This window comes from Narcine bancroftii, chromosome 2, assembly GCF_036971445.1.
Source record: "Narcine bancroftii isolate sNarBan1 chromosome 2, sNarBan1.hap1, whole genome shotgun sequence".
NCBI lineage: Eukaryota > Metazoa > Chordata > Chondrichthyes > Torpediniformes > Narcinidae > Narcine > Narcine bancroftii.
This window is the reverse complement of record NC_091470.1, coordinates 342,616,039-342,637,931: the sequence shown is the minus strand read 5'-3', so window position 1 is coordinate 342,637,931 and position 21,893 is coordinate 342,616,039. Positions and strand designations below refer to the sequence as shown.

The following is a 21,893-nucleotide window of genomic DNA, read 5'->3' as shown; positions in this document are numbered from 1 at the left end:
GACTGGAAATCAATGTAGAGGATCATCAAAATGGCTGAGAAGATCAAAATGATTGCTGTGATCTAATTCAGTTCCCAAGTCTAGCGGTCAAAGAGCAACTTGAAGCAAAGCATTAAGTTTGTTATGGGAATGCTACCAAACAAAGACAACTAATGGGAGGTAGAAATATCATCTGCTTATGAGCTTGTATTTGAATAGTAATGTTGCAGGGCACGGTGTTAAAAAAGTGGCCAGAGCAATACAAAATCAATCATGTATATACAATGAATCCAAATTGCATTCAAACACTGGAACCATTATTTTTTCAATCTTCTGTGCCATCTCACTGATTCTATATAAAATCCTGGAACACCTATTGACTACAGATTGTCATTCAACACCACCGTCCTCTTAAAATTGATCAGCAATCTCCAAGTCCTGGGCCTCAATACCCCGCTGCGTAATTGGATCCTGGATTTGCTCACTTACAGACCCTAATCAGTGCAGATTAACAAGAACATCTCCTCCACAATCTCCATTAATGAGCACTACAGGGCTGCATACGTAGCCCCCTATTCTACCCACTTTACACTTATGACTGCATGCCACTATACAACAGCAACACCATTTACAAATTTGTTGACAATACTACAGTAATGGGCTGTATAAAAAGGACAATTAATCAGCATTTTGAGGTCATGGAACCTATAGATTAAAGAGGAGGAGGTATTTGCTGACGTAAAGCAAGTAAGGGTGGATAAATTCCCAGGAACTGACACTAGCTCCTTGAGGGAGCTAGTGTAGTAATTGCAGGGCTCTGGCAGAAATAATTAAAATGTCCTTAGCCATGGGTGACAGAAGAATGGAGGGTAGTTCATGCTGTTCCGTTGTTTAACAAATTAGTCTGGTGTCAGCAGGTAAATTATTGGAAGGTTTTCAAAGAGATTGGATACACAAGTATTTGGATAGCCAAGGAATGATTTGGAATAGTCAACATGGTTTTGTGCGTAGTAGGTTGTGTTTAACCAATCTGATGATTTTTCGAGGTTATCAGGAAAGTTGATGAAAGAAAGGTTGAGGATGTTTTCTACATCAACTTTATTAACGCCTCTGACAAGGTCCCATGAAGGAGGTTAGTCAGGAAGGTTCAGATGCTTAGTATTCATGGTGAGGTAGTAAACTAGATTTGACTAGTGATCACAGGGATTGGTGTTGGGACCATTGTTGTTTGCCATCTTTATCAATGATCTGTAGAATAGTGTAGTAAATTGGATCAGCAAGTTTGCAGATGACAAAGATTGGAGGTGTTGTGGACAGCGAGGAAGGCTTTCAAAGTTTGGTGAGGGATTTGGACCAGCTGGAAAAATGGGCAGAAAATGGAATTTAATGCAAACAAGTGTGAAGTGTTGCATTTTGAAAGGACAAACCAAGAAAGGACAGACATTGTAAATGGTAAGGCACTGAGAAGTGTGGTAGAACAGAGGGATCTAGGAATACGGATACATAGTTCCCTGAAAGGTAGATAGTTTTAAGTAAAGCTTTTGGCCATTGACCTTCACAAATCAAAGTATTAAATATAGGAGTTGAGATTTTCTTTTTAATACTTTATTTAAGCTTTAAGAAAATACATAATATAGGTCTTAATTAATATAATACATTAAATATAAAAATCATAGAAAAAACTTAAGATCCAAAAAAATAAAAAGGAGAGCTCCTCTTCTCCCAGAGCCCTCTCCCCAGATTTGAAAAAGGAGACAGACAGCATGGAATAGAGACATCTCAGAGTCACATCATTTTAAAAGTATTACATTTCTAATAAGGAGTATACTAATTGACAAATATCAAAATAAATTATACAATCTAGGCATTTAAGCAATCTAAATAAAGTTGCCAAATTTTGCTGGATATACGATATCTATTCCTAAGACTATAAGTAATTTTCTCAAGGGGAATACAACTTTGCACTTACATGTTCCAATGATCAATATAAAATAGAGAATTGGATTTCCATGTTACCGTTATACATTTCCTGGCTATTGACAACACAACTTTTATAAATTTATATTTACTCCTGGAGTTAACTTTCCCAGAGCAGTTGAGATATTATGGTAAAGCTGTGTAAGACATTGCGGAGGCCAAATTTGGAATATTCTGTGCAGTTTTGTTCACCCCCAACTACAGGAAAGATATCAATAAGATAGAAAGAATGCAGAAAAGATTCACTAGGGTACTGCCCGGATTTCAGAAACTGAGTAACTGGGAAAGGTTAAACAGGTTAGGACGATTTTTCATGGAGTGGAGAAAAATGAAGGAGTTTTGATAGAGGCATTTAAAATTATGAGGGGTTTAGACAGAGTAAATGTAGGTAAGCTTTTCCACTGAGGGGAGGTGATCTACAATCTGGAGGTTAATGGTGAAAGGGTAAAAGTTTACGGGGAACATGTGGTGGATCTTCTTCACACAGTGAATGTGGAACAAGCCTCTAGCTGAAGTGGTGAATGCGGGCTCAATTTAAACATTTAAGAGGAATTTGGGATGGGAGGGGCATGGAGGGCTATGGGTGCAGGTCCATGGGACTAGGCACAACAATAATTTGGCACAGACTAGAAGGGCCTGTTACTGTGCTGTAATGTTCTGCAATTCTACCTCATAAATCTCTATTTTTCTTTCATCCATATACCTCTCCAAGAGTCTCTTAAATGCCTCTATTTTTCCATCCTCTACCACCAACTCTGGCAATGAATTTCAGGCACCCACAGCTTTGTGTGTACAAAAGGTACCCCTGATGTCTCCCCTAAACTTTCCTCTCTGGTGTTTGCTACTCCCATTCTGGGGGGGAAAAAAGCACCTTATCTATGCCTCTCATAATTTTGTACATCTTTATTAAGCCACCTCTCATCCTTCACTCCAGAGAAAAAGCTTGCCTTATAAGACTTGTTTTCCAATCCATGCATCATCTTGGTAAATATCCTCTGTTCCTATTCATGCTGAGTGCAGTTTATTTTTGCACTACCAATTAGTGGTAATTCTGCCATTGCCGCAGGAAAAAGGAACCTCAGAGTTATATGTGATGTCATGTATGTATGTACTCTGACAATAAATCTGAAATAGCTTCCACATCCTTCTGATAATGAGACCAAAAGTGAACCCAATATTCTCATTGTGATCTCACTAAGATTAATAGAGCTACATTGGCTCATGACTCCCTGAACTCAATCCCCTGACTAATGAAACACAGTATACTTAATTATTCTATCAATCTGCGCGGAAACCTTGAGAGATCAATGAATTTGGTCCATCTGTTATTCCACACTATTAAGTATCTCACTGCTAACCATGCATTCTTCCTTCATCTCACACTTATCAACAATGAACTCAATCTGTCACTTTCTGCCCAACTCTGCACCCTGTCTATATCCTATAGTTGTCTATAGTTGTAACCTACTACAACCTTCAACACTATCCACAACTCCTCCAACCTTCATATCATCCCCAAACTTACTGATCCATCCTCTACTTCTTCATCCAGGTTATTTATAAAGTCACAAAGAGCAGGACTCTGAGAACAGATCCCTGCGAAACTTCACTAGTCACTGACCTCCAGACAAAATACTTCATATTACCAATCTCTGCTTTCAACAGATACATCCCAGTACATCACAGGCGAAATTTCCCCATTGTCAAGAAAGTCTGTGTGGAATGCAGCAGCAATCAAGGATTCACATCACCCAGGACATGCTCTATTTTCGCTGGTATGCTGTCATCAGGAAAGAGGTATAGGTGCCACAAGACTCATACTACCAATTTCAGGAACAGTTTCTACCAATCTATTCCTCAACCATCAGACTCCTAAACACCACTCAAATGGAGACTCATTTAAGGGCTCATTACTGACTCTTTTTTCCTAACTTTGCACATTGATTTGTACATCTTTTTTTACATTTCTCTCTTTGTAGACCTTTTTTTTTCTTGAGTACTGTTTACACTATCGATAAGCTGAAATTCTGCCTGGGAATCTCAGACTTGTATATGATGTCATATATGTGCTCCAACAATATATTTGAATTCAAACCGAGACTGGCCTATTATATTCCATAAGCCCTTCTTGTGTTTCTTCCTTTTTCATAATAAACTATTTCAATGAATCTTGCATGCTATTGCTTTGCAAAACACCTGTTTCTCAGTCAAAAAAAGATTCCAGTAAACCCTTCCATTTTTAATTTAGTAAGCAAACAAAAAAAAACCTCAAATCTAGAGTTCTGCAGTAGTTTGATTTTATTTGACAATGAATGCTATTTTGGCTCCAAATGTGATAAATCTGCAATAAACTGAATGATTACTTGTACAAGTTATAACAAACAACAGTTAAACAGTCTGCTGGAGGAACTCAGTGGGTCAAGCAGCATTAGTGTCACTCTCCTACTGATGTTGCTTGTTACGATGAGTTACTCTAGCAGATTGTGCTTAACTTCAGATTCCAGCATCTGCAGTCTTCTGTATATCAACTTAAGTCTCCTGTCCCTCAAAATATATTTTAGGTGGTACCTAATAAAATATTCAAGATATTTGTTGAATAATTAAATTTCCTGTTCAACACAGCATCACAGGAAAGAATAAGGCCTGAAGTCGATCATTATCTAGCATACTTTAAATGGAATTCCAACTCAGATTATTTCCAGAATATTTACAACTCAGCAATTGTCCTTAAATGGGATCAAGCACTTCAGGAGTCCTAACATGAATATATTAATTTATATACAATCTTGGTGGTTATTTTAATGTGTTATTAGGCAATTCTGCAGACTGATGCCAAATGAGGTAATGAGACTTACAGTGGAGTATGTCTTACACACTGCAATAGGACAGTCCAACATCTTTCAACCAGAATATGTTACTATAAATTTGATTTCCCACTACAATGTTTATGTTGTGGTGGGTTGTGCGCGAGTGCAGTGAAAAGACTGGGACAACAGGCTGAGAGCTTGAGTATCACAACTGCTTTACTTTGAATTCTGCGCTGCAGCCTTTAAGGCTTTGTCTGGTCCTGCCCCAACCATCCTGGAACTTGTGTCACAATGACACAAGCACACATGCGTCCTTCTGGTGTGGACCTGAAGAGAAGGACCCACGACGCCATCTTTGTTGTGGCTGCTGTGCTGACCACACATGACAAGCGGGGCCGGTTCGCCACGACAACTATGTGCGTCGTCACACAACCCCCCCCCATTCCCCCAAAGAACAGACACAGCTGGTCTTATGCTGTGTTGAGGGTGAGGTCTGTCACCTTGGCGGCCAACCCCTAAGTACAAATGTGGGGGAGGGGGGGCCTGTACTGGTGGTGCCAAATCCAGGTGGGCTGGTTTCAAACAGTCCAATGTGAACAGATCCTCCTTGTCCCCAATGTCAAGTGTAGAGGTGGATGTGTTTCGTTGCAGCACCTTGTAGGGTCCCTCATAGGGGTGCTGAAGGGGAGTCCTGTGCATGCCCCTTCGCACGAATACATACTCACAGGAGGATAAGTCTTGAGGGGGTAGTTGTAAGGTGACCTACTGTGTCGTGATGGTGGTGGTGGTGCAAGGTAGCCCAATTTGGCTCACAGTGTCTTGAGGACTACTGTGGTGTTGGTGATTTGATTTGTTGCTGAAGGAAGGAACTGGCCTGGGACTGCAAGGGTCTCGCCATAGACTAGTTCATCTGAGGAGGTTCTGAGGTTGTTCTTGGGCATAGTGTGCATCCCTAGGAGAACCCAGGGCAGTTCGTCTACCCAGTTGGGCTTCTTGAGCTGTGCCATCAGTGCTGACTTCAGTTGATGTTAGAAGCACTCGACCAGTCCATTGGCCTGAGGATAGTAGGCTGTGGTACGAGGCAGTTGGATGCGCAGGAGTTTGGAGACCTTGTTCCATAGGGCAGAGGTGAATTGAGCTCCTCGGTCGATCGTTATGTACACTGGGATGCAAAAACTGGAGACTCAGACTGAGAGGAAAGCCCTGGCGCATTTATCGGTGGAGGCGTATGGGAGGGGGATGGCCTCTGGCCATCAAGTGAACCTGCCCACCACTGTGAGCAGGTAGCATGACCCTCGAGAGCCTGGCAAAGGCCCAACTATGTCGAAGTGAATGTGTTGGAACCTGCGGGTTGTAGCATCAAACTGCTGAACTTGGTGCCTGGTGTGTTGCTAGACCTTTGCTGTCTAGCAGTCTGCGCAGATTTTCACCTACACTGTGATCTGCTTGCATAGGCCGCGCCAGATAAATCAGGAGGCTACCAACTGCACTGTCGTTTGGACGGAGGGGTGAAACAAACTGTGGATCATGTCGAAGATAGTTTTCCTCCATTGAGCGGGGACCAGTGGTTAGGGTTGGCCTGTGGAGACGTCGCAGTACCATTGGCATCAAGAGGGAGGACCTAGAGCTGCAATCCCATGACCGCAGTCCTGAAGCTGTGTGCTTCAGGGTTGTCTTGCTGGGTGTGAGCCAGATCATGGTAGTCGATGCCTTGTGAAAAGGCGCTGACTGCTGGCCTGGAGAGTTAATCAGCATTAATGTTTTGTTTTCCAGAGAGGTGGTGAATTCAGAGACATAGGATAAGTGTCTCTGCTGTCAGGCAGACCATGGGTTGGAGGAATTGGAGAAGGTGAAAGTGAGTGGCCTATGATCCATGTACACAGAAAATGGCCGCTCCTCCAGAAATAGTGAAAATAGCGGACAGCCAGGCAGTGGGCCAACAGCTCTCTGTCGAACATGCTATACTTCAGTTTGGGCGGTCGTAGATAGCGATTGAAAAAGGCAAGAGGTCTCCAAGAGTCATTAACGAATTGTTTCAGGATAGCGCTACTGCCGTGTTGGACGCGTCAACTGGGAGGGCCATCAGTACGTCCATTCATGTGTGGACTAGCATTGTTGTCTGCACCAGGGTCTCCTTGGTCTTGTTGAAAGCGTGCGCTTTGTCCATCCACGTGAGCTCTTTCGTCGAGCCCAACATTAGAGTGTAAAGAAGGTGCATAATCTTGGCTGCCGCAGGGATGAACCGGTTGTAAATATTCACCATCCCCATGAATTCTTGTTGCCCTTTCAGTGTCTTTTGTCTGGCGAATTTTCGTATGGCTTCCACTTTGTTGGGTAGGGGGGTGGCACCGTCTTTCATAATCTTGTAGCCCAAAAAGTTAATTTCCTTGAGGCCGAACTGCCATTTCACCGGATGATGGTGAGGCCGAACTTTGCGAGGCGGTTGAAAAGCTAGCATAGGCATGTCATGTGCTCCTTGGGCGTCGTGCTAGATACCAAGATGCTGTCGAGATAGATGAAAAGGAAAGGCAAGTCTCTGCCGACCGCGTCCATGAAGCGAAGGCCATGCGGAGGAACTCGAAAAGGCCAAAAATGGTGATGATAGCAGTCTTTTGGACATCGTCCTGGTGCACAGGAATCTGATCGTACCTCCGGATCAAATCAACCTTATAGAAAAACTACACACCATGGGGGTTTGCCACAAAATCCTGGATATGGGGAATGGGGTAGCAGTCGGGCATTGTTGTGTTGTTGAGGTGTGTGTAGTCTCCACATGGTCTCCAGTTGCCATTGGACTTTGGTAGCAAGTGGAGAGGTGAGGCCCACAGGCTGTCAGAAAGGCAGACGAGCTCTTCTGTGCATTTAAACTCTTCCTTGGCGAGATTGTCTGGGGCTAGGCGACTGGCTTGCAAATGCAATGGCGGTCCAGTGATCGTGTTGTGGAGCTGGATGCTGCACTTCGGCATGACGGCAGGAGTGCAGAATGGAGGGAAAACCAGCGAGAAGGTGGCTGTATTGGCCGTGTGGGGTCTCCACAGAAGCGAGCTGGGTGGACAGCTTATTGAATGTGCTGAGGGGCTCCGTCTGGAAAGTCTCTGCAAGGACTAATCATCTGCCTAAGAGGTCCACCAGTAGGGAGTGCGCCCACAGCAAATCTGTGCCTAATCGAGGCTTGTCTACTGAAGGCAGCACGAATGACCAATTGAAGGTGGTCTCTCTGAAATGTTCAGGAATTCTCCTCTTCCCAAAAGTGTTAATGGCAGTGTTGTTGGCTGTGCGCAGGGAGGGGTTGTGAGGTCTCGTGTGTGTCTCGAGCATCGTAGAGGGAATGACACTTAACTCTGATCTTGTGTCCACGATGAACCTGCGGCCCAAGATCCTGTCCCAGATGAGGAGAAGGCTATTCGGTCAGCCAGTCACTGCAGTCACTAACGGCATCTGACCCCTTGTTTCCCAGAAACGAGCATGGCTGACGGCACCTGTGAGCTGATACCCCCCCAGTGCTGATGGTAGAAACACCATTTTGGGTCAGGCCTTTCTGTTTACTGGTGGGGCGGGGCCTGTTCACAAGGTAGATTGGATCTGGGTGTTGCCCTTAACAGCAGCAGTGTTACACAGTTGACTGAGTCTATTGTCTTGCACTTGGAATGGTAGAGAATGTCAGCTCGTGTCGCAATCTTGTGCAGGTCGCTGAAATCTGCATCGGCCAAAAGGAGTCTGATGTCTTTGGGCATTTGCTCGAGGAAAGCCCACTCGAACATGAGGCAGGGCTTGTGTACTTCTGCCAGTGTGAGCATTTCGTCCTTGAGGGCAGACGGTGTCCTATCGTCTAGGCCGTCCAAGTGAAGGAGTATGGTGGCCCTCTCGCAATGTGAAAGCCCAAAGGTGCTAATGAGGAGGTTTTTAAGAGCCATGTATTTGCTTCCTCTGGCGACACCTGGATGACATTATCGACTCATGAGGCAGCTTCCCGGTCGAGCAAGCTGATGATGTAGAAGAATCTTGTCTAATCAGAGGTTATCTGTTTGATCTGGGTCAAACCAAGTGTGGGGCCTGTTCATCCAGAATGTTGGCAGCTTTGACGCGACTGTGCCTATGGCTGCGGGTTCCATTGTGCCGAGTCTTCAGGACATGGAGATTCGTCGGGGTCACCAGTGTAGCGGGTTGTGTGCAAGCGCAGCGAAAAGATTAGGACAACAGGTTAAGTGCTCGAGTAACACAACTGCTTTACTTTGAATCCCGCCCCCCAGGTTCATGAACTTTCATCGTGCTGACGCAAGTGCACACACGTCCTTCTGGTCTGAACTGGAAGAGAAGGTCCCGCGATGCCCTCTTTATCGGGGCTGCCCCGCTGACTGCACGTGACAAGTGAGGCCGGTTCACCGCTCCAACTCTGTTCGTTGCCACAGTGTAAACATTTTTGCATTCACCTATAGTATTGCACCTGGAAAGCCACCCATTGGTTACAAAATGCTTTAGGATGTCCCGAAGCACATTAATGCTTGAGAGACATGCTTCTCTTCTAGTTTAATACTATTAGAATATTCATCTTTTAGAATATGTACCAGAGAAAAGTTCAAAATTCTCAGTGCTTCACGCTACTGGTGATGCCCTGTTCATTAGAAATATGTTAAAATTGATTAAAGTTTAAATGAGAAGTAGAATTCTTGTACGCCAAAGGTAAGAAAGACATATGATGTAATTTCAACTAACAACTTAATATTAATGAAATGTATAATTTGAAACAGGAAAACTATTATTATGATCTGGATTTATGTATTTTAAAAGCAATTCTGAAATAGTTCAAAATTCTACTGCTCTACAGGCAACATGCAGCAAATGAAGTGCTTGAGGAGTATAAAAATGCAAGAAAAACTTCAAGAAAGAAATCAGGGAGGTTAAAAGAAGACATGAGGTTGCTTTGGCAGACAATGTGAAGGAAAATCCTAAGGGTTTTCACAGATATATTAAGAACATAAGAATAGTAAGGGACAAAATTGGTCCACTTACAGACCAGAGTGGTTGGCTTTGCATGGAGCCAAACAATCTTAAATGGTTTTCTTTCATTAGTATTCATTCAGGAAATTGGCACAGTCACAGGAAGCAAGGAAAACAAGCAATGAGGTCATGGAACATATACAGATTAAAGAGGAGGAAGTGCTTGCTATCTTAAAGAAAATAAGGGTGGATAAATCCCCAGGGCCTGACAAAATATTCCCTCGGACCTTTAGGGAGGCCAGTTTAGAAATTAAAAGGGCTCTGGCAAGAATATTTAAAATGTCCTTAGCCACAGTTGTGGTGCCAGAGGATTGGAGGGTAGCTCACTTGTTCCATTGTTTAAAAATGGCTCCAAAAGTAACCCTGGAAATGATAGGGCAATGAGGCTGACATCAATCATACGTAAATTATTGGAAGTTGTTCTAAGAGATCAGAAACACAATTATTTGGACAGCCACAAACTGATTAGGGATAGTCAACATGGCTTTGCACATGGTAGGTCGTGTTTAACCAAACTTACTGTTTTTTGAGGAGGTTACCAGGAAAGTTGAAGAAGGAAAGACTGTGGACCTTAGAAAGGCCTCTGGCATGGGAGGTTCGTCAGGAAGGTTCAGATGCTAGGAATTCATGAAATTGGAATCAACAATGGCTGATTGGAAAAAGCCAGAGAATAGTGATGGATGATTGCGTCTCAAACTGGAGACCTGTGACTAGTGGTGTGTCTCAGGGATTGGTACTGGAACCATGGTTGTTTGTTATTTGTATCAGTGATCTGGATGATAATGTGGTAAATTGGATCAACAAGTTTGCAGATGACACTAAGATTGGGGGTGTTGTGGACAGCGAAGGAGGTTTTCAAAGCTTGCAGAGAGATCTGGACCAGCTGGGAAAATGGGCTGAAAAATGGCAGATGGAATTTAATGCAGACCAGTGTGATGTGTTGCATTTTGGAAGGACAAATCAAGAAAGAGCATACATGGTAAATAGTAGGGCACTATGGAGTGCGGCAGTACAGAGGGATCTAGGAAAACAGATACGTAATTCCCTGAAGTTGACATCACAGGTGAGTAGGGTTTCAAAGAGAGCTTTTACCACGTTGGCCTTCATAAATAAGAGTTAAGTATAGGAGTTGGCATGTTATGGTAAAGTTGTATGAGACATTGGTGAGGCCAAATTTGGAGTATTGTATGCAGTTCTGGACCTTAAGCTATAGAAAATATATCAATATAATCACAGAAAGAGTGCAGAGAAGATTTACTAGGATGTTGCCCAGACTTCAGAAACTGAGTGATTGTAAAATGTTGATCCCTACAGCGTAAAAGAATAAGGGGATTTGATAGAGGTATTTAAAATTATGAGCGAGATAGACAGAGAAAATGTAGATAGCCTTTTTCCAGTGAGAGTAGATGAGATACAAACCAAAGTACATGGGTTAATGGTGAAAGGTTTAGGGGGAACATGAGGGGGAACTTCTTGACAGATAGCTCTTTTACATAGCAATCCCATTTAATTGGCATGTGAACGACCCGTGTTTAAAGCCAGCTCAGGTCGCTCAAGAACCTGGCATCCTGGTGGAAAAGGAAACAGGACCTGCAGTATTACAGCTCCTTTTACACAGGAGCCGATGAGAAATGCATGGGTTCTGATACTACCTATCTTGGCAGGTGTTTACTGGGATGAAATGACACCTCCCTCCATCCCGCATTTGTCATGTTCACACAGGTAAGTGAACCAGTTAAAAGGCAGTTAATTCCCGTCTTTTAAGGACAGCGTAAAAGTGCCAAGAACATCTAAGAAGAATTTGGATAGGTACATGGATGGGAGAGCTATGGAGGGCTATGGATTGGGTGCAGATCCGTGGGACTAGGCAAAAAGAAAAAGGTTCGGCATAGATTAGAAGGGCCGAAGGGGCTTGTTTCTCTGTTATAATGTTCTACGGTTCTAAATGTAATAAGTTTATTATTTTAGTTTTTTCTTTTATTACCTGTTCAGCTGCAGCAACTCATAATAACTGGCATATGTACATTGTATAACGTGTATGACAATTTTTTTCTGTCAACTGAGAACATCCTATTATATTTATTATCTCTTTCTGTTTTGGCATTCTTGGCAATTTAATGTTTTCTACTGCTGTAGGTGATGTTCGTTTGCAGCAAATAAAAATTTTGGTCATATGTATATAACAACAAACTTTACTTGCTCATTATTAAGGATACAGAGAGTCATAGATCAACTGGAAAATTTAATACAGTGGTAGCAAATGGAATTTATTCCAGATGAGTGAGAGATTTTGTTCTTTAGGAAGTCAAATTTGAATGGAGCATGTAGAATAAAAGCAGGGGCTTTAGGAGCATTGAAGTGGACAGAGACCATGTGATGCAAGTCCATAACTCTCGAAAAACAACAACACAGGTGTCTAGGGTAAGGAAGAAGGCATACGGTATCCTTGTCTTCAAGTGCTGAGGTACTAAGTGTTAGAATTGAGATAGCATAAGTAAAACATGAATGTCTACCAACACCATAGTTGAAGTAAAAACACAATGCTGGAGAAAATGAGCAGGTGAAACAGTGTACTTTATACAGCAAATATAAAGGTACATAAATGACATTTTCGGCTTGAGCCCTTCATCAAGATATGGAAAAATGTAGGCAAAAAGGGGGGTGGCAGGGAGAGATGGGGATTGGGGGGAAAGCATGGTCCCAGAGGCAGGAGGTAATAGGTGGAGAAGGAAGAAAGGACACAGCAGTAAGTAGGAAGGAGGAGGGATGGCTAGGTGAATAGAGGGGGAAGGGGGTGGAGAGCTGGGGGAAAAGAAGACAGGGGGAAGGGAAGGGAGAGAGAATGGAGAGTAAGTTAGGAGAAACTGGAGAATTTGATGTTAATACCATCCAGCTAGAGAGTGCCCAGATGGAAAATCAGGTGTTGTTCCTCCAATTTACAGGTCGTCTTGCTGGGATCGTTCATGAGGCCAATGGACAGACATGTGAGAGTGGGAATGGAACAGACTGAAATGATTGTCCACTGGGAGGTCCCTTTCACAGATGTAGACAGAGAGTAGGTGCTCAGCAATCTCCCAGGCTCTTCATTTTAGAGAAGGCCACAATGGGGGCACCAGATCCAGTAAATCACTCCTGTGGATTCACAGGTGAAGTGTTGCTCCACTTGAAAGGCCTGTTTGGGGCCCAAACTGTGGTGAGAGAGGAGGTATGGGTGCAAGTGTGGCACCTCCTGCAGCCACAGGGGAAGGTGCCAGAGAGAGTAATTAGTGGAGAGGGATGAGTGCACGAGGGATTCACGAAGGGAAAAATCCCTACAGAAGGCAGAGAAGGGAAGAGAGAGGAAGATGTGTCTGGTAATAGGATCCTGCTGTAAGTATCGTAAATTCCAGAAGATAATGTGTTGGATGTGGAATATCTTGCATTTGTTGTGTCTTGGGGCAGAAAGGGCCAGGGGAGATGACCAGAAAATGGAGGAGATGCGGGTGGGATGAGGGCTAAGTTGATGGTGATGGAGGGGAAGGCACGTTTGTGGAAAAAGATGGGACATTTCAGATGATCTGGGCTGTAACTGTTGTGGTCTGGTGCACTGACCTACCTCACCATCAAACCTGCAGACAAGGGAGGTACTGTTGTAGTCTGGCTCACTGACCTCTACCTTGCTGAGGCCAGACACCTCCACCTACTCATCCCTTCGACAGGACCCCACCACAGTTCATCAAGCCACCATCTCCAACCTTATCACCTCTGGCCAACTTCCTCCCATGGTCTCCAACCTCTCTTTCCCATCCCTGCATTACGTGGTTCTACATTTCACCCAAGATTCATAAACCAAATCATCCAGGTCGACTCATTGCTTCCAGTTGCTCTTGCCCCACCAGATTAGTTTCATCTTACCATGTCTATCTTTTTTTCCTCTTGTCCAATCTCTCCCTACATCCGCAATACCTCACATGACGTCCATCTCTTCAATGACTTCAAATTCCCTGAAATGGACAGCCTCATTTTAACTATGGATGTCCAATCCCTTTATACCTCCTTACCCTTTATGAAGGTCTCAAAGCATTTCATTACTTTCTGGAAAAGAAACATAATCAGTCACCCTCTACCATCATCCTCCTCCGCTTGGCAGAACGCCTCACCATAAATAACTTCTCCTTTGACTCATCTCACTTCTTTCCAATCAAAGGAGTAGCCCTGGGTACCTCCAAGGGTCCAAGCTACGCTTGCCCAATTGTGGGCTTTGTGGAGCAACCATGCTGCAAGACTACACAGGCAAGGCCCCTTAACTCTTCCTCTGCTACATTGAAGACTACATTGGGGCTGCCTCATACACCTGTGATGAGCTCGTCAACTTCATTCACTTCACTGATAACATCTACCCCAATTTCAAACTCACCTGGTCCTCTCCAACAACACTCTCCGCTTTCTGAATCTCTCTTTTGGGAGACAAGACCACCAACATATTTTACAAACATGCCAACTCCCACACCCACCTTGATTACACTTTCTCAAACCCAGTCCACTGCAAGGATTCTATTCCCTTCTCGCAATTTCTCCATCTTTGCCGCATCTGTTCCCGAGATGAGGTCTTAAAGTCCAGATCATCTGAAATGTCCACATGCTTCTACAAATGTGGCTTTCGCTCTACAACCAACAACTTAGCCCTCACCGCATGACTTCTTTTCCTGCTCATCTTCTCTGCCCTGACTGCCCCAGAAGCAACAAACAAAGGATTCCCCTTGTTCTTAACAACCATTCCACCAGTCTCCATATCCAGCACATTATCTTCCAGAATTTCTGGCATTTATAACAGAATCCAACTACCAGACACATCTTCCCCTCTATGGCACCATCCCTCTGAGACACCCTCGTGCACTCATCCATCCCGAACAATCATCTCCCTGGCACTTTTGCCTATGTCTGCAGGAGGTGCCACCCTTGAACCGATACCTTCTCCCTCACCTCAGTTCGTGGACCCAAAAAGGCCTTTCAAGTGAAGCAACATTCACCTGTGTATTCGCAGGAGTGATTTACTGAATCTGGGGCTTCTTTGGTGACCTCTACATCGGAGCACTTTTGCTCAGTCTGCATCAGTGGTAGGTACCTTCCAGTTCAGTTCTGCAACCCTCTCCCATACTCATAAGTCTGTCCATGGCCTCATGTACTATCCCACTGAGACAACATGTAAATTGGAGGAACGCACGATTTTCCGTCTGGGCACTCTCCAGCCTGATGGAATTAAAAATGACTTCTGTTTCCGCTAATCTACTCTCCATTCTCCCTCCCTTTCCTTTTTTTGTCCAGCTTTCCATTCCCTTCCTTCTCCATTCACAGAGCCATCCCTCCTCCCCCTGCTTGCTACTGTGCCCTCCCTCCCTTCTCCACCTATTATCTCCTGCCTCTGGGATCATGCTCCTTCCCCCAACCCTCCCCTTTACCCTTTTGTTTGGACATGTGTCTACATTTTTCCATACCTTGATGACAGGCTCAACCTTTATCTTTCTTATATAAAATACACTGTTACACCTGATGAGTTTCCCCAGCATTGTGTTTCGAATAGAGATATCAAGTTGCAGCTCAGCCAAATATTGTGCACAACAGGAATGATATGGCTGCACCAGAGAACACAGAATAGATTCAGTAGGATGTTGCCAGAAATGGAAAGTTTTAGTTAGATTGGTTTGATTCTCAGTGGACTAAAGGTGACCTTAAAGAGTACATCATCTTATGAAGGACATGGACAGTCAGAAACCTTTTTCTAATGGTAAGGAGCATAGAACCAGAGGGCATAGGTTTAAGTTAATGGGAGGAAATATTTAAAGGAAATCTGAAAGATAAGTGATTGGTGGTTATCTGGAACAAGCTGCAAGAGGAGATGATACAGGTAGATACAATTACAAAGTCCAAAAGGCATTTGGTCAGGTACTTAGACAGAAAAGGCTCGGAGATATATGGGGTTCATGTAGGCAAATGTGATGAGCATAGAAAGGCATCAAAGTTAACATGAATGAGGTGGACCAAGAGTGTCAGTTCTTATGCTGTGCAATTTTATAATTATACCACAAATGCAGGGACAGCATACGTTGGAGGATCTATAGATCAGGATTAATATTCTTGCAGGAAGGATTACTTGTCCCACAGGCAATACATCAAAAGGTAAGAAGAAGCAGAGCGTTTTAAGCTTCAGTAAATAACATTGGAATAACTTAAGGTAAAAAGTTACTGGGGCACAATCTTAAGGGACAAACCACAAAGGATGGGCAGCAAATATTCTTGGGATATATTCAGGAAAAACAAATGGTAAATAAAATTGTGGAATGGAGGAAAATAAAAACACATTCTAGAAGAGGCAGGAGAAATTTACTTATAATTTCACAACTTTAATATGCCCTTGTTTGCTCCCACCCTTTAGCTGTCTCTTTCAATCCATTAACCAGATAAATAGTACAAATTTCAATAAATCTGGCCTTAGCTCCATTAATTTCATCTTTTGCTGAAATTGGAAAGTAGGGAAGGGAAAGGATCTATATTAGTTGTCTTCAATAAATCTTTTGCAGTGAATTATTGAAAATAGATTTGTACCTTCATTTACAACTTGGAATTGTACCATTTGATGCCCCTTGACCATTAATTTGCAATGAATTTTAAATGCATTAAAGCATGTGTCAACTCGTTGAAACAAACAGATGATGAAGCAGTGCAAATGAATTGGTGAATATCACCCATTGGAATCATTCCACCAGCATTGAAGGTCAGTAAATACAATACATGGAAGGATCCATTGTGCTACAAAATGTGGTTGCAAGGGTGGATTCTAAGTGAGACTGAAATGCTAGAGTCTATGTTCCCTTCTTTCCTTGAATCCTTTTAGCCAATATACCCTCAGGAGAATGAAAATGAGGCCTTAAGTGCCAGATTGCTGCACTGAAGATAGGTAAGGGATTGCTGGAGACTCTATATCACAAAGATGTGGCTTACACCCAATCCTCTAGACTTGGCCCTTTCAGCCCAAATGCTTCTCCATATATCTAATAAACTGAGTGTCACGTAATGCAGGGATGGTCATCAGGATGAACAAGCCTAAGGCTATCAAATTTAAAAAAATAGGAACTACTTAAATACTTAATCCAATTATGTGTACTTGCCTTGCAGAAAATTAAGAGGCATTAAAAACTTGCTCCGGCAGGAGGCATTCCCTTTCTCATTGAACACATGTAATTAATCTAAATAATCCACATACAAGGGAAAATCAAAAAGAATGCAATGTTCAAAGTTTCTAAAGTGAATATTTTTTAAATGTCTACTTTAAAATTTCAGGCATTCCTCAGGTTATGAACGAGTTTCATTACCTGGGTCTATCCATAAGCCGAATTTGTAATGTAAGACGGAACTTACGGTCCTTATTTAGCGTTCGTGAGGTAACATTATGCGCCTTACACACACGTGCAAATTGGGGCACAATTATGCATATATGCAAATTGGGGAACAGCCCATTCGTAAGTACAAGTGGTTCGTAGCCTGGACATTCGTAATCAGGGGACTGCCTGTATATACTGACCCTCAACATGAAAATGTACTGAATTTTTGACAATTTTATTAAAATCATCAAAAGTAGGAAGTGGTGCACAACAGGGATCAATGTTGGCATCTCACTACTTTCAATCTACATTCATGACTTGGATGAAATGGCCAAGTGCACGTAGCAACATTTACTGATATTACAAAAAGATGCAATAGAAAATCATGGAAGAACCTACAAGGGTTTATAATTGTTAAGAAAATGAATGGTAAATAAATGGGAAATACCTTGTCAAATGTAATATAATTTGGGGAAATAAGACATAATCCATTTCAGAGAAAAGATTGAAGCATTATTTTTTCAAATTAATTAAGACCAGTAAATGATATAGTACAAAGGGATCTCAGAGTCCAAACACATGAAACATAAAGTGAGCATGCAGGTCATCAGGACCGTTAGTGGAATGTTGGCCTTCTTACAAGGGATATGGGATATTAAAATAAGGAAGTTTTAATGCAACTTTGCAGAGTGCTGGCAAGAATGTACCTGGAACACTGCATACAGTTTAAAGGATGGATGTGCCTATATTGAAGTTACTTCAGAGAATGTACTCTTGGCTGATTCCGAGAAAAAAATTGGTTAAATGTATAAAGCTACAACTCATAGGAGCATAGAATACATGCTGAACTTAATAAACTTAAAATGGATTGTCATGGTGGAACTAGGGTCCATAGAAGGCATTCTCTATTTCAGATAGAAACAAGGAGGCCTTTCTGAGAGGGTTTTGTGAACTTTTAGGCTTCTCCAACTGGAGAGTTATGGGGTTTCATTGATGATATTCAAGGTAAAGCTTGACAGATGCTTAAACTATAAGCAAATCAAAAAGAATTGGGCGAGTGTGGGAAAATGATGTTTATGGTCAGACTGGATCAGCATATTATTGAACAGTAGAGCCCCCCTCTATTCCTTATGCTTTTATAATACCTGTACTGGCAAAGTTATACAGAAAAAATGAATTTTCTGTCATATAATGCAATATTTTAAAATATAATCTTTGTTTACTCATCAGTACCACTAAATTATCCATTAACAAATACAATCTAAAGGAAGTTTATTTGGCCTAAACGGTCTATGATTATTTCATTTGTAAAAAGACCTATCCGAGCTGCATATTTTTCCAAACCATCAAGCTTTTTCAGCATTTTACAGATCTGTCACAAAGTTTCTAAACAGGCTGTGACATCTCGAGGCTGTGAACCAGTCCAAAGTTATTCAGTGTAGTGTTCATGCAGAGCATTTATTGTTCAATCCAGTTCCATGATTTCTACACATTAGATTCTTGAATTATTTTGACAGAATCAGAATAATGTAGAATTTATTTGCCACATTTGTCATCTTTATATATCTCAAATCCACCCAATTGATTGTTCTGCTTGGTATTTTCAAAGCAGTGGAGCAGCTCATGATCTATTTTGAAATTACTGGTAACCCCTTCTAACAATGCAATTAATCTTATAGAAAAATTTAGATTTCCTGATCATTTTCATGATTTATTTCAAAAATTAAAACCTCTTGAAGTCCCTTTCCACAATCAGTACTAAAAGTAATTGACTTACATATTCACCATATGTCGAATTTTGTACTGGGGGTGGTGGAGGTCTGTAGCCTGGTGCTCCTCTTGCTCTTGGAGCAGGAACTCCTCGTCCTCGAGTTCCAGGACCTCGACCAGGAGGTGCTCCTCTGGGAACTGGCCCTGCTCGTGGGACTGCAGATGTAGGGGGAGGAACTCCACCACGGCCTCTGATTACAGGGCAAAAAGGAAGGCATAAAGCACCAGTTCATTATTCTCACTTCAGATGATGGGAACAAGCTAAGGATTAAAAAAGCCCCTCAGCAATTTATTGATTAGTTATTTTTATTTAGTCTATATTACAGAATGACACCGCATTCTTTTTTTTACATTTACGATCAAAAACATCTAGCGAAATTCAAGACTTAGCACCTATATTTGTCACTTTACATTTTCTTGATGATGTTTCCATACTGCTGTCAGTGCAGGTAAGACTAAAAACTTTCTCTCTCCTTGTGCAGTATGAGCTCAACCTTTGCATGCTTTTCCCAATCAATGTTGTTATCAGCATAGAGGTGCTTGTCTCACAAGAGTGCTATCAGCAATATTTAGCATTTTACAAGCTTCTATCACTCATTAATAGATTTATTTTAGTACTCACAATTTATCCTCTTGATAGCACTTCAATCTCATTAGTCATACTTTACACTGACTGTTATGCCTCTTTACACTAATCCCAGCTGACTGCATTTATTGCATATCCATCTATGTCCTACTCATTCAAGTTGCTGTCCACATCCCTCTTAAATGCTGTTATTAGTCCTACCACTCCCAGCTCCTAAAGCAGCTCATTCCAGATACCAAATAGCAGTGAGGACGCTGAACGGCCAAAGAAACTGCTCACACTAACCACCCGAGACTCTCATTGGTACAAACTAATATTTATTTATTGGTCTCGCTAAAATACTTGGCTACATGTTTGTCTGTATGTGTGTTATGTCTGGTTGTGTGTCTGCATGACTTTCACAGAGGATCGGGGAAGCTGTTTCATCAGGATGTATTTGTACAATCAGATGACAATAAACTGGACTACTACTCTACGTGGAAAAACTTACCCCTCAGATCCTCCTTAAACCACTTCACTCACAAGTTCATCTAGGCCTTCTATTTTTAGACATTACTACCATGGGAAAAGGACAGTGGCTATTTGGCCTATCCATGCCTATCAATTTTATAGGCTCCCATCAGTCTCCCTTGCTCCAAGGGAACATACTTCACCTATCCCACCTTTTCTGATTACTCAAGCCCTCCAATCCATGTAACAACCTTGAAAATATTTTCTGAACCACTTCGATCTTAACACTTTTTCTTAAGTGTACAATGCCCATAACTGAACATAATAATCTAAATGTAGCCTAATCAAATTTTTCTTCCCTGTCTCCTTCTCATCATGTTCTGATTAGTTCTGATAAAGAAAATGGACATAGAGCTGTGAACTATATCTTACTAAATCTTAGCATTTTGATTTAAGTCTTTTGGGTGAATTATGGATTTTTGATTCCAATCCTTAATCTGCTGTTGCCAAGTAAGCAGGTAACTCTTATTCTTTGAGATTTTCATTCCAGGGTAATTAATTGAACCACATTTAGTTCTGTGCTTTTGATGCTCACTCTTTAAATATGTGCAAGTAACATTCATTGTATTGGGAGCTGTGCTTTGTTTCAGGATTAGTTAAATTGAAGCAGACTACGAACCTCAGCAATGGCTTGGAATCTGTTGATACAGTTAGAACCAGAAGCAAATAAAAAGGGAATCTCAAGTGGAGCAACCAGTGCGAGTGGCGAAACATAGGAGTGAAGAATTAGAAGCTATGGATCAAGAGGTTTCTGCAAGCAGAGGCTGAGGATGTACTACAGGTAAGGTCAGGTAAAATCTTTTCTTCACCCAGACAGGGTAGGTTGTGGAGATGGCACCTAAGGCAGTGGCAGGATGTGGTAAATATGGGATGACACGACCAGTAAGAAGTGCATCCAGCTGCAGTTCCTTACAGAATCAAGTTAAGGAACTGGAGCTGGAAGAACTCTGCATTATTTGGGAGGTAATAGTCAGAACCTATAAGGAGATAGTCACACCCAAGAGAGAGGTAACTAAGTGGCTGTTAGGAGAGGAAAGGGGTATAGGCAGTCAGCACAATACACCCCTGTCTCGCGGCTGTTGCCCTCAGCAATGATTATACTATTTTGCAAAATGTTGGGGGGGGGGGGGGGGGAGAAGAGAAAACAATCTATCAGAGAAGTTGTAATGTCAGATCTCTGGCATTTGGCTCAGAAGGGAAGGGGGATGAAGAAGACATAGTGATAGGGACACAACAGTTAGAACATACAATATTACAATTCAGCAAAGGCCCTTCAGCCCACAATATAATGCCAACCTATATAAACCTACTCAACAAAAAAGTTAGGGGAGCAGATAGGAGGTTCTGTGGACATGATCAAATCTCCCAGATGGTACGTTGCCTCCCAGGTGCCAGGGTCAGGTATATCTCAGAGAGAGTCTGCAGCATTCTCAAGCAGGAGAGTGAGTAATCAGATGTCGTGGTCCACGTTGCTACAAATGACATAGATAAAGAATGAAGTCTTGAAGAAGAAATATAGAGAGTTAAAAAGGAAGCTTAAGAGCAGACCCGCCTCAAGGGTGGTAATATCTGGATTGCTGGTTTTGCCACATGCCATTGAGGGCAGGAATAGGAGGTTATGGCAGATGAATGTGTGGCTAAAAGAGTTGGTGTAGGGGGCCAGGAGTTCAGGTTTATGGGTCTTTGGAACCTCTCTTGTTCAAAAAGAACAGATAAACCTGAACAGGAGGGTGACCAAAACCTTAGCGGGCAGGTCTGCTGGAGCTGTTTGCAAGTGTTTAAACTAGATTGGCATGGAGATGAGAACCAGGATGAGAAGGCAGTGAAGAGGGGAGAAGAAACACAAGTAGATGCACTGTGTAGCGAGATTGTGTTGAAGCGTAGGAGTCAATCGGGCAAAATTGCAAG

General features: G+C 42.4%; 2 protein-coding genes across 8 annotated transcripts in view; one reads left to right on the top strand and one right to left on the bottom strand.

Moving 5' to 3' along the window:
- LOC138755736 (KH domain-containing, RNA-binding, signal transduction-associated protein 3-like) overlaps positions 1-21,893 on the bottom strand; it is a 225,726-nt gene that overhangs the window by 96,126 nt on the left and 107,707 nt on the right. For all 7 annotated transcript variants that reach the window (XR_011352516.1, XM_069922237.1, XM_069922239.1 and 4 more), the window contains one exon: positions 18,897-19,080. Coding sequence is in view for 6 of the 7 variants with exons in the window: in XM_069922237.1 (XP_069778338.1) it covers positions 18,897-19,080 (184 nt within the window). In the remaining variant the exon portion in view is untranslated. The remainder of the gene's footprint in view (positions 1-18,896; positions 19,081-21,893) is intronic.
- The window catches only part of LOC138755737 (uncharacterized), a 54,939-nt gene continuing 53,594 nt past the window's right edge, over positions 20,549-21,893 (top strand). The window contains exon 1 of the mRNA XM_069922245.1: positions 20,549-20,766. Within this exon, the coding sequence (XP_069778346.1) occupies positions 20,756-20,766 (11 nt within the window). The 5' untranslated portion in view covers positions 20,549-20,755. The remainder of the gene's footprint in view (positions 20,767-21,893) is intronic.